The following is a 13,873-nucleotide window of genomic DNA, read 5'->3' on the forward strand; positions in this document are numbered from 1 at the left end:
AGAAAGAAAGAAAGAAAGAAAGAAAGAAAGAAAGAAAGAAAGAAAGAAAGAAAGAAAGAAGATTCAAGAACTAAATTTCTATTGATAACAGGTCACCCAATCTAGAGTACAGTATTTTGTTCTATCAGCCTGAGCTAAGACCCAAATTAAAAACAAAGGCAGAATAAATAAAATAATGCTGTGCTCTATCATGTAAGGTAAGAAGGTGCCATAGGATATAAATTCTTCAGTAGAAGAGGAAACACAAACTTAAACAAACATGATAAAACTAAGGATAGAAATGGAGTTCATAATTTCTAAAGTACAGGAGGATAATAATCTAAAAGATGAATGAATATATGTAAGGAAAATATAGCAAGTAAGTAGGATAAGTAGGATAAAAGCAATGCACAAAATAAATCTTATAAATACTTATCCATACCAGGAACCACAGATGTAGGAAGATAAAATTTGCCATCTGGACACAATCTTTTGGTCACAAAACCTGGACTTAACAAACTCTAGTTGTATGTTGTTTATAAGAATCACTTATATATATGATATAAACTAAAAGAAAAATATGACTATGTTAGCAAATACTAAATTTATAAAGCTTTTATACATGTGTTATAATCACATGACTTTTAAGTAAAAAAGAATTCTTACATTTATTAAAATTATTATATGGGGACCAGGGAGATGGCTCAGTAGAATAAGCACTTGCCTCGCAAGTGCAAGGGCCTGAGTTCAATACCCAGTTCCTCAATAAATAAATAAATATAAAATAAAATTATTACATCTCTTCAAAGTGATGAAAAATCCTGTTTTCCAAGAAAATAAAACAGCCCTCAACTTAGGGTGATTGGCCATTACAACTGTTAATTCAATAGAAACTCTCCTTTAAATTTGGGATTCTGATCTCTCTCCTCAGGGTAAGGATGTATAGCAGGGAGGGTTTCTCCACGTGGCTCCATAGCAGTGTGCCACAGCTCTCAGGAGAACCAAGCCAGCCACACAGCCATGAGGGCAGACAGCTGACAATGCGCAGTGCTGCTGTCCAGCTGCAGAGTGGAGCTCTGGTGTTTGATAGCTTAAGTATACTAGATATACTTTGACTTAGGATACTCATGGGTTTATACATAGTTCCTGGATAAGTTGTGGGGCTCCTGTAGCTTGTTAAGATTGATTGATAGAATTATAAGGATGGGTATTGGCATTTACAGTGGTCTATTAACTTTAGAGTTATTTGGCCCTTCTGAAAAATGTTAGAAATGCAACCTCCTATCTCGTCCCTTAGAAAATCGCCCTCCCCTAAGTTCACCTGTACAGGTACAAGATGATTGACAGCACTGATATTTGTTAAGAGGAATAATTGGGGGAAATGTAAATGTTCATCACTGGTCTGTGCACTGTGGTGCATCCATCAAATGCAATACTATACAGCATTAAAAGTGAGCGAAAGAGAGGAGCTGTATGCTTCACAACATTAATATGGGGACTTAGAAGCTCAGACAGATAATGCTGACCAAAAGTGATGCTTGAGAAGAACACACACAAAAATATAGCATGACCTTCTTTCTGTACGATTGAAAGGCAGAATAATAACATATCCTGCTTAGGATCCATCATACATATGTGGTAAAAGAAAAACTACTAAAGCATAGAAAAAGGCAAGAAAAACTACTAAAACTATACATTCAGAGAAGAGGCTTTCCCTGCAGAGGCGGGAAGGTGTGCAGTGGCAGAGTCGGGGACCCACAGGTGCTCCGTCCTGGCGTACTAGATTTCTTCAGCTAGCGGGTGGGCACATGTGTGTCTGCTTTATTACTTACATACTGTTTGTTAGGTCTGTAAAGTGTATTAAGGAGAAAATATGAATGTATATTAGGAAGATAAAATTGACTTACACTAACTCAATGTAAAAACTGTATTTATAACAATATTTTTAAAGATGTAGTTTAGAAAAATTTGTAAGTTTACAAAAATCGATACATATCTTTTTACTGAGGTGCTAAGTAGTAACTTATTAGTTGTTTAAACAGAACAGTGTTAGTATATGTAGTTCACAGTTCATTACAGACCAGAATGATGGTGGTGTTTGAATTCTCAGTATCAAAGATGGCTATTTGGCCACTTCTTCTCTTCCTTTTCAGAGGTATCATTGAAGAGCCCGAACAACAGCTTTTAGAAAGCGTAATTTTCAAAAGTACTTTTGATTATAAAATAGAACATTAGGAAAATGTCTTCAATCACAGAAATTGAGAAGTGTAAAACAGAGTTGAGCTTTTTTAAAATTTATCCCAAATTTTGTTAAAATTTTAGTTCCGATATCTTTAATTTCCAGGAACCTCCCTGACATAAATAAACTATTTTTGATGAGGAATCCTCAAGTTTTCTTGAATTAGGATGCCCTCTGTATCCCAGTAAGTTTTTAGAGCATCCTGAGACCAGAAAAATGAGTGACAATTCAGGGTAAGTAGTTAAATTACAGCAACCAACAAAAGACCAACTATACAAATATATGATGCCCAGAAAGATACATAGCAAAACCCCATGCACCACTGGGAACTGCCTTGAGCTAGTTTTCAGTGTCCAAAAGCTGATGATTGCTGTTTCCCTTGAAAATTTAATATAGCTCCTTGTCCTTGTGATTTTGCCTTGGCATCCTGCAGCCCAAGGTGCACACCCACCAGCCTGATGCCCACCCAACCCAAGGAGGGCTGTGCGTCACTCATGCTCTCACCTGTCTCTTCTCATTGACTGCAGGAGAAGCCGTACAAGTGCTCAGAGTGCAGCAAAGCCTTCAGCCAGAAGCGGGGCCTAGACGAGCACAAGAGGACCCATACTGGAGAAAAGCCTTTCCAGTGTGATGTGAGTTTGAATTCTCTTCTGTTTCCTTAGTGTGTTTTGCAGTAAGAGGAAAGTATGTGTTTGTGTGTGCATGTGTGTGTGTGTGTGTGTGTGCGCTCGCATGCGCATGCACGCATGCACACATTGACATAGCCATGCGTGTGTTCAGCTTGTAGCGTATCCAGTCTGTGCCTGTTAATGTCTTACATTGTTTACAGCTTTTGATTGCATAATCCCTGTAATCAGTTTGTAGTTGTTTTATTCATCACAGTTCACTGGCAGCAAATAAAATCTAATTTTTTCTAACACGCTGGCACCATTTTAATGTCATTGAATTGTTCTTCCAAGGTGTAAATTCACCTTGTTTGAGGCAGCTTTCGTGTTTGTGCCCAAGTCTTTGACAGTTTAATGACTGTTAAATCAAAAATTTGGTTGGTCACAGATATTATTTACTTTGTTTAATCCATACAGTAAATTTCTAACATGCATATAAATTCCTCTCTGTTAAATGATGCTGCACTGAGTTTTTTCTGCTCATGACATTTGAAAAGAACTGGAATGACAAGTGTTTACATTACTTTTAAAAAGAAGAATTACTACTGTTCTCAGTAAATTTAATCTGAGCTTTGATTAATTTAGGAGAAATTCTCAGCCAGTGGTGTCAGTATTTTAGTGGGATAGGTTGATAATTGACAAAAAATTGACACAGGTGTTGGGAAGGCATACGATAATTATTTTTGACACATATATACCAGAGTGAATAGTAATGTAGCTCAGTGTAAGAGGAAAGAAGAAGTTTTAAGGTGTGAAGCAAGCGCTGTGCAGACTCTCTACTTGTTGATAGTCAAGAATGTAATCCCGTGAGTGAGTCTCAATGGAGAAAGTGTGGCAAGCAGTCTCTAAACAAGGAAGCTCACAAACACTGGATGGTTCCAAGAATCATTGGTGGTGAGGCTAAGGCACCAGTGCACTCCCAGTGGGCCTGCTCATAAAAACGTATTTATATGGGGCTGGGGAGATAGCCCAGTGGTCTAAGCACCTGGCTGGCAAGTGCAGGGACCTGGGTTTGATCCCTAGTACCATGTGCCATGCTGGTCCCACCCCAGGTGTGCCAAGTGGTCCACTGAAACCAGGTTTGGTGGTGCACGCCTGTAATCCCAGTGCTACAGAGGCCAAAACAGGAGGATTGCTATGAGTCCAACCTGTGTAGTAAGAACCTGTACCAAATACCTAAAATAAAAAAAAAAGTTTTCAACAGTGCACCAGAAGGGAATAAAATATGTTTATACATATATACAAGGTAGCTGTACTACTAATTTATATTATTTCACTGAAAGCAAAAGTTAGTGCCTATATTGTTTGCTCAATTTTGTAAGCCTATCTGATAATCTAAGCAACTACTTTGAAAATAAGATGCAATATAATAACCATTGTTAATTTCCTATCATCTTATCTTGAAATTTGGTATTGTTTTCATTTTTATGCACTTTAAAATAAAAACATATATTACATTAAGAGACAAAAAATAAGAAAAGCCCACAGTCTAAAGAAATACACATGGAGCTCTATTCTCATGTGGACTACCGTCTTAATAATTTCAACAAGTTTAATTAAGTGCTACTCTTACTGAAAGTATTTTTTTCTAGACACAGAAACTGTTTGAAGGACTTACTTATCTTCATAAATAACCAATATGGGCCTTAACTTAAGCTTTAACAGTGTAGGGAAGGGACATCTTCACCCCATCACATACTTCCTTTGTCCATGAGGAATATTTTTGTTGACTGTTTCCTTAGGTAAGCCCAACAGTGATGTATTAAGCTCTCCCATTGCAAGCATGCTATTTCCTGTCTACCATTCTACCATATACTTCTGCGGACACAGAACTTGCCAGGCATCCTCGGTAGCCCAGACTGGAATATGCAGTGAAGATTTATATTTCCAAGTGGCCAGAAGCTTCCCTGTAGCGCATCCCGCCCAAGGGCGCACTGGCTGTCACTGTTTCAAAATCATGTCTTCATCATCTGCTCCTTCTTAATCTCATCACCTTACTTCTGATCACTGCCTGCTGAAGAGCATGCAGACCACCACTTTCTCTCAGAGTTCCTGCCTTCTATCAGGCCATATCTCAGGCCCTCACCCTTGCTGCAGATCCCATTTCCTGTGACTGTGTTCTCCATCCCTCATACCCTGCAAGGTGATGTTTAGGTGAAATTTATATACCAAAAACAAGCATTTAAAAATGAGCTCAATGTCGTGTGGTGCACTGACAGTGTTATGCAACACTTGTTTCAGTTTGAAATGCTTCTGTTGTACCAAAGATCAACCCCACACTCATTATTCCACAGTTAATCTCCATTCCCTTACACCCTGGAAGCCACCAGACCACTTTCATTTTTGTATATCTGCCTATTCTAGGTCTTTCTTTCTTTCTTTTTCCATATTTTAGGGAAGGATCTACCGGGTATTCAGGTTCTCACTACTAGATCGGACTGGTAGTGATCCACCTGTTTGCAGCCTCTGAAGACCTAGGATTACAGGCACATGCCACCCAAGTCTCAATTGCCAGCTCAGTGTGCCTCGGGGCAGGGCTGGCATGGCTGGCCTGGGGATTGAACCCCTGGCCCCTGTGTCTGCTTGCAGGTGCTTTAATCCACTGAGCTACTTGGCCGGCCCTCTAGGTATTTCTTATAAGTGAATTATATAATATGTGACATTTGTAATTGACTTATTCATTTATTGTACTCAAATTTAATTGTTGTTGTAGCTATTATAGTAAACAATTTTTCATGCTGGTTGGGTGATGCTCCATTGTATTTTATAGAACAATTTATTTATTCACTCTTCCACTTACACCGTGGTGGCTTCCACCTCTTGACTATTATGAGTAGCACTGTGATAAATACGGGTGCACCAGAATTTGTGTGAGTACCTTATCTATCTTCAGTTCTTTGGGGCCTACACCTAGGCATGGAATTGCTGAGCCATATGTAGATTCTGCATTTTAATTTTGAGAAACCCCCATTCATACTGTTTTGCACTGAAGCCAAAGTACTTTTATTTCCACTGAAAGTACATCAGAATTTCAGTTTCTGCTCACCGTTGGCAGCAGTTTCCCACTTTGTTTCTTTGTTTGGTTAATTATAACTGTCTCTTTGGAGTTGTGTGTCTCTTTAGGGGTTGAGTTGCATTCCCCTAAAGGTTAATGACATTGCGGATCTCTCCCTGTGCTTCTTGTCCCTTCGTATGGCCTCTTGGAAGAAATTCCCCATCAAGTCCTTTCATGTTTTAAAATTGTGTTTTCTTGCCACTGTGTCTGTCTTAGCGTGAATTTAATGGCATTACAAATACCACTTCTAGGGCTGGCCAAATAGCACAGTGGATTAAAGCACCTGCCAGCAGATGCAGGAGCCAGAGATTTGATCCCCTGGCTGCCTTGTTGCCCCGCCCCCTGGGTGCACTGAGATGGCAGTTGAGACTGGGCGTGGTGGCACGCGCCTATTATCCTAGCACTTGGGAGGCTGTAAACAGAAGAATCACTAGGAGTCTGTTCTAGTAGTGAGACCCTGAACACCCTGTAGACCCTTCCCTAAAATACAGAAAAATAAATAAATATATAAAAATAGAAATTAAAACAAAAACAAATACCACTCCTACACTGTAGACTCCACATGGTGAAACAGTGTGATTTATCATTGTATTCTTAGCTGAAATGACAGCCACATTGTACACAGTATTTGTTAACTGAAGATGCCTGCATAAAATTCTAATTCCTATTTATCAAGGTATTTTCTGTTAAATATCTTGTTTCAGTTACGCCTTAAATTTTTTTTAATCTTCAAGCTAGTGTAATAGAGACAACATTTTTCCATTTTTAGCAGGTGAATTAATGTTAACTCAGAGTAAGGGAAAGAGTTATCTAAGAATCTCAAGTGGAAAGAAAGAAAAAGAAACATCCCTGTTGTACACTTGAATTCTCTGTCATTCTTCCCTATCTTTAAAATGACTGTAAATGCCTTTGCATGTGGCTGATTTATCCATGGCATCATTTGGAATCCTTTAATGACTACACTTGAGCTCATCGTCATAAAACTAAATTTCTAGGTGGTCAGCTGCTGAGCTGTGACACAGCGTAGTGCTTTCTCTGCGCTGGTGTTTCACCCCCATTTTGGCTTTCACTCAGCGATCTGTTAGACTGTTGCCACGTCATCTCCTGTGCAGAGCTTCTAGGACTTCCTGAATTCCCAAACCTTCCCAATATCTGCCTCGTCTCACTCAGCTTCCTTTCCATCGTCTCCAGCTTGCTCTCGCTATAATTTCCATGGTGATTGTGTAAATGGACTTGCACTTCATATCCCTTCCACCACACTGGGGAGCTGAGCTAAGAGCTTTCTTTGTACTTCAGAATAACTTTGGTGTTTAAAATGGTGTTAGCCAGACAAATGGGAATTGCAAGATGGGCTCACAAGTCTGTTTGAAGTGAAAGCTTTTAGTAACAATTGGCCCTTCAGAGGTGCCGTAGAAACCAAACCCAGACTGTCTGAGTTTAAGTCTTGGAAATAATTTGCTAGTTATGTGAATATGGGAAATCTGGATGACTTTCAATATCTCCATTTCTTCTATAAAATGGGGATAGTAGTACTAATATCTATTTAAAAGCGTTGCTTTATGTGCTTTGGGATTACAAAAATTTTGCTTTGTAAAGCCAGAAAAATGAAGAAGTACAAAAACAAATGGAGACAAATAAAATGATCTCTAGTTTTTCAACTGATGTCAAATAATACTTACATTAGTCTGTTGTTGACATTTCCCCATATATTTATTTCTGCAATATTTTTAGCCTCTAGCTCAATACTGTAGACTAAATTGTAGTAATTTTGTCATTATTTCCTTCCCTTTACATTTTCTCTTTCCTTTAAACATTTTTCTAAATATAAACTTTCTAACAGCTGAAAAATATTTCTTCACCCAATCAAATTGAGTGTAGCATTTCAGCTTCATAAATGATTCTACAAAAGCATCCTACATATAAATCTTGCGTCAGAGATGTTCACACAAGTGGCACTCCGGCTTCGCTGAGGGATGCCATCTCTTTGCCTGTTCAGGACATTCTTGAGGAAGCATGTATCGGTTTCAGTTATCCCTACCACCATCTTCTGTACATCTGCTCCCCATTCTAACCCCCGCTTTTCAAGTTGTGTGTATGTTACTTTTTGGAAATGTATACGAAAGGACCATATGTGTTTGTGCCTTGCTTTTTTCCTAATTTCAAAGTCTTGTCCTCTAAATGGGATATTTAATACCTCTCCATTTTCATAATTTATACATTTATAGTCATCATATTTTAGTAGTCCTTCTCTCTGAGTTTAAAGCAACTTGACTTTGTTGTTCAGTGACTTTAAAGGTATAGAGTCAGTTTCTAGTTATAATTACGAAGCTTATGATCATGACCTATCACCAAAGAGAAATGTTGTTTCCTAAGATTAACTGGATAAGTGTGCCTTCTCCAGGAATTATCCTATTTGCTTGCACAATACTGAGATGTTCTTTGGCACCTCCATTCTTTAGAATAGCTGCTTTCTTTCTATTTTCATTTTGACTGCTAAGCATTTATTTCACTTGTTTACACAGTCTTCAGAATGACATAAATATTTACAAAAAGAACCTATTTTTATTTTTAAAGAGATACAAATAATAGTCTGAAAACCTATTAGAAATAATACAGAATTTCATGAGCAAAGTGATAGGAATTCAACAGTGATTGTTACATTGCATACTGTTGGCTTCAGATTAGTTGTTCAGATTACTGGGTGCAAGTCAGTAAGATTGGTCAAAAGATTATAAAAAATTAAAATCAAGAGAGATTAACTGCTCTTTTCAGTACACCAGCAGAAATCAGTAGTACAGTTGTCCAAGATATCCTATGTGTATATGTAGGTACTGCTTTTTCCCTTCCTTCCTTCCTTCTTTCTTTTCTCCTGTCCCTCATACCAGTTGTTCCCTCCCCTTGAACAGAGTAGCTGCTTTCTTTGAGCTCACTCATGTGGCAATTTTTGACTTTCTTATTAATATCAGTTTACTATTTCCAAATGCCCTGATGCTACCTTCTTGGTAGAAAAGATAAAAGGGAAGAATTATTCACTAACATTCATCAAGTCTCGGAAATCTCACCAGTCAGCCTAGACTGTTTTATTTATTCTTACAGTCCAGTCAGGTAACCATCATTATTGTCATTTTGCAGGTGAAGAAGTGAAGTTAAAGGGGTTAATTTGTTCATTTGAACTTCTTTAATAAGCAGTGGTCAGAATTCAAACCCAAGTTGGTTCTTGAACAAGTAACTTAGTGGAATGTTGTGTGTAAGTAAAACTCCACAGAGATCCATGCCATCCCAGAGCTAAGGATCCAGTGAGTAGAAAAATAATGCTCAAATAAATAAATAAATAAACAAATTAAATAATACTTAAATAATAAATTGATTTACTTATTTGATACCTGGAGACAAAAAGGTATCCAGGGATGGTATCCTCAGCTTTAAATTGGGATGGTAAGATAGGCGGGAGTCCCCGGAAAGCGGTCTCACTCAAAAGCTTGGATTCTTTGATCCACACCATGCTGCTACTTACACATCTGCTAAAATATATTATCATTGGATTAGTCCCCTTCTTATCTGGTTAGCACCTCAGGCTTTGGAGGTTCTTCTTGCTGAGAATGCAGGTCCTACTTCCGCCAGAAAGAAAGCCCAGTTTTTATTTGCCATACTATTTTCACAAGCCTTACCTCATTGAGGGCTCCGGCTTTCTTTGCAGTAGTTTTACATGCAGTTTCCATTCTCATTATATTCATTATGTTTTCCATGGTGTTTTCACATTAGTTAAATGTGCCTTATTTTAGAATGGATGTGCTTTTGAAGATTTTTATGTAAATGGAATTTTTGCAAATAACACCAAGCTTTGAATTTTATTTCTTTTTATAACTTACGTAATTATGCCACGCATGTTCTGTGCTAACTTACTGGTTTTAATTATCGGGTTGTATATTGAGCCAGGTGGCAATGTGGAGAAGCTTATATGAAGTAAATTTGTTCTATTAAACAAAGCATATAATAAGAAACAAAAAATGGAATAGTGGATAATAAATGTCCCCTTGCTATGCTTGAAGTAACTTCAGCATCACACAAGGGACTGATGTGGCAGGATCACGGTGAGAATGTCTCATGCCATTTGTGCCTTCGAGAGTAATGCCACGTATGCCCTGGAGCATTTCACTTAACAGGTTTAACATGCACTGCACACTGCATCAATCATGCAGAAGGTATTAGTTGTAGGACGCTGCTCCTGCAGAGATGCTCAGGGAAGGGAGGGTAATTATGGGGCAGAGGTTGCAAAACATAACTTGGAAATTGAATTAATTTCTTCCCCCATTCTTGTGGATGCTAAATTTAATTTATTCCAAGAACAATTGTTTTTCTTAGACCTGTGATTGCATACACGGTGGCAGAAATTTGAATAATGTCGATTGTACAAACCTTAAGTTGGTTTTTCGGTGTAATGCGATTGATACGTTTGGATCTTTTCTAGGTTTGTGACTTGGCTTTTAGCCTGAAGAAAATGCTGATCCGACACAAGATGACGCATAATCCCAATCGTCCCCTGGCAGAATGCCAGTTTTGCCATAAGAAGTTTACAAGGAATGACTACCTCAAAGTGCATATGGACAATATCCATGGTGTAGCTGACAGCTAATGGGAGCTGGAAAGGACTTAAGCCATTCACAGGGGCACTAATAGGAATCCCAGCTTTTTCTCACTGGATCAACATAACAGAAAGAGCCAAAAGTACATTAGTGGTCTCATGTTCCTATTTACTTACCATCGGTGTCTATGAAGCACATATTAAAAAAAAAAAAAAAAAAGAGAGAGAGAGAGAGCGTGAAAGATAACATCTTACTTTTACCAAGAAATAACATAAACAGAAATAATGTAGCCTTGCAAAACACTATTTGTGTTTTATTTTATAAAATGGAGAAAGGAATTACGGTTCTCGTCTATCTTCCTATCATGAAATTTATTGGCATATTTCCCCATTAGGCCTTATTTTATTGTTATTTTTGTACACATATATATCTGTGTGTATATGCGTATGCAACACTTTCAAAGGCTGATTATTGCAGCTGCTTATTACTAACTTCAATAGAAGTTGCGATAGCCAAGTATTTCTTTGCAAATAAGAGTAAATATTTTAACAGTCTCAACCATGATTATTGTGAGAAATACTTGCATTTCTTGAGACAGACCAAGAGTCTGTCTTATTTAATAGTTCCATACAACAAGTGAGTTAAAAAAGAGATATTTGAGAATTAAAGCATCTATGAAATTATTTTTTTGTGTGAGAGAATTCTCAGAAATCATTATTTTACCCATCATTCTCATGCAGATATTCATGATCTGGAATACTTTTCTAAGATCTACACAAAACTAACTGTAACATTTAAATATTCAGCCAGCTGTCCCTCCTCATGAGTTTCTGCTGTTCTCTTCAGAAATGAATGGCATACAAGTATACAGAGCTAAAAATAGAAACAAATAATCTGGTCTCCGGATTTGCTGGCAGAGTGGCAGGACAATCATGTAGCATTGCCTCGTTAGTTGTGATAAATGTAGCCTTTACCCTCTCATTCCATCAAAGCACACAGTAGATGTTGTGTATGTGTGATAGAACCCTCAGAATGTTAACATTCTGTTTTGTAAAAGTTGTTTTCCATAATCTTGGCAATTGGTCATTCTGAAACAGTTTTGAATTGTCCTCAATAATCCTATATAATTAGGAACTTAATATAAAAAAATAAAAATATGGCAATTGTTATGATTGAAATTTTCATTAATCTGTGAGGAAAATGAAAGCAAGAGCATGATTTCTTCCTTTAGATTCTACTTCAGTAAAGTGCTTGACAGCAACATATGATGAACATCTTACTTAGGGAGATAATACAATGCAAGATTATAGTGTTGTCAAAATAATCTACAGTTGCAATGGCAAACCATTTTAGAGCTTTCAATGATGAAAACAGCCTGCTGCAGCACCTAGGGAAATCCAAAAGCCTGAAAAAGTTAAAATGAAATACAACTATGAACCCCATAATTGGAACTTGCTGAAGAGAGAAGAACTACAGTTTTAAGTTATTATGGCAGGTTAAGGAGGAAAGGTAAGGTGCAATTCTTTGACCTTACAAACTGCATTTTAGATTATGTTGATGCCCAGCTTTAGTTTCAAAAGAAACATCAAGATTTGATATAGATGTATTTAAAGCCTGTAAAAATTCTAAATTTGAAACTCATCAGAACACTCTTTTAAAAATATAAATTCTGAAATTATAATTGAGAAGATATATAAGTATGGTTACATATCTACATAGTATTTTGTATCTGATATCAGAGACTGTATTTTATAAAAATAAATTTTGGTCCTGTTTTGCACTATTTTTTGTTTCAACAATATGTTTTTAGATCAAAGTATCTTCAGTTTATCGTGATAAAGATTTTTATATCATTTGAGTATAAAAGGACTACTGTGAAATATCATTTCAGCACACTCTGCTTATTCTTTTATCTTCTCTACTTGGCATTCCTCATGCCCTGATTACATATCAAGTTGAAACTTTAAAGAAGGACTAGTGCCAATCTTGGATAATCTCAGTGAGAGTCACAATTCTTGGACTGCTGAGAACTTCCCTTAGAACTGTGGTGCTCATCGCCATGTTGCTTCAGAGTAAACTGACCAGGAGAGAGTGTAGGGTCTACCTGGCTGTGGGCTGATGGACAGGGAAAACCTCGGAAGGGTAGAGGGCTACTGGACCACCACACTCCTCAAAAGACAGATGCCAGAAGAAGTCCTCAGAAGGCATCTCTATGCTGTCACGTTTTATCCAGAAGGTGATTATAAATAGCTACAGGTGTATTAGCTTTGGTGTGCTTTCGCTTTTGTGTTGTTCATAATAATAGCGGAAAGTGTTTTTAGGCTTGACTGACAAATCAGAAACATAACTAGTCATAGATGAGTAGATAAACTAGAATGCAGGTACCCATTTGAAAAGACGGCTTTGTTTTTTTTCTTGCTGTAATCAGTTTTACCTCAGGTACTTTGTCTAGAAAAAGCCAAACTCGATGCCTGTGGAGTTGTAATTAAATACTTCTATGGGGCATTCAATAATGTGTGTCAGTTCAGATATCTTTTTGATAAATGCTGTATTTTTCTTACTGTATTTAAGACATTTGCCATCCTGAGTTTCTTATTTCAAAATCACTGGCTTTTCTTTTCGTTGTTGCTCCTCATTGACTACATAGAACATAAATGTATGTGTTGATGATTCATATTCTTGGAGTTCCACAGGGCAGTTAAAATGCTACTTGGAATAAATGTATGTCTCTCAGCTCTGTGAGTCTGTGCGTCTGCCTGCCTGTGCTCTTATGCAGAGCTTGTCGCGCAAGCGCATGTCTTGACACAAAGCTCTCCAGATCGATCTTAGCCACAGCCTTGACTGACAGTGGAAGGGGAAACAGAGGGGCTTAGTGCCTTAGTGTGTGTCTTCGATCCCATGTACTGCTCCCCTCCCACAGCTGGACAGGAAGCACAGATGCTAAAAATAAATCTTTTCTTCACAAATCTAGCTATTTCATATGCAAACTCATTTTGGGGTGATGAATATGTAGAAGGAGGCAGGTAAAAAAGAACTAATATCTCGCCGTTAATGTTGAGGTTTATTTGTATGTATATAAATAGAATACTTGTGACTCTAACTGAATGCCAATCACATTTCTGTTTTATCACAAATTTATAATAAATGTACACAAATCTCTATTAGACTTGGTGTTGACATTTTATTTTATTACAGAACTCAACTAGTATAGTTCTAGAGTAAAATCAAAAAAATACCTTAAAGTTGTTTTTAATAAAAGAAGAAAATATTAGTTCATTATCCCCCAACCTCATGGGGTTATAGTTTGTACATTTTTGTTCATTTGTTAATACCAGGGATGGAACTCAGGACC

At 37.4% G+C, this 13,873-nt stretch overlaps 1 protein-coding gene across 3 annotated transcripts in view; it reads left to right on the top strand.

Annotated features, from left to right (window-relative positions):
- The window catches only part of Prdm5 (PR/SET domain 5), a 209,814-nt gene extending 196,691 nt beyond the window's left edge, over nucleotides 1-13,123 (top strand). For all 3 annotated transcript variants that reach the window (XM_023704426.1, XM_004644243.2, XM_004644244.2), the window contains 2 exons: nucleotides 2,746-2,850; nucleotides 10,407-13,123. In XM_023704426.1, coding sequence (XP_023560194.1) covers nucleotides 2,746-2,850; nucleotides 10,407-10,571 — 270 coding nt within the window. In that variant the 3' untranslated portion in view covers nucleotides 10,572-13,123. The remainder of the gene's footprint in view (nucleotides 1-2,745; nucleotides 2,851-10,406) is intronic.
- Nucleotides 13,124-13,873: the final 750 nt, after the last annotated feature.

This window comes from Octodon degus, unplaced genomic scaffold, assembly GCF_000260255.1.
Source record: "Octodon degus isolate 3935 unplaced genomic scaffold, OctDeg1.0 scaffold00196, whole genome shotgun sequence".
Lineage (NCBI taxonomy): Eukaryota > Metazoa > Chordata > Mammalia > Rodentia > Octodontidae > Octodon > Octodon degus.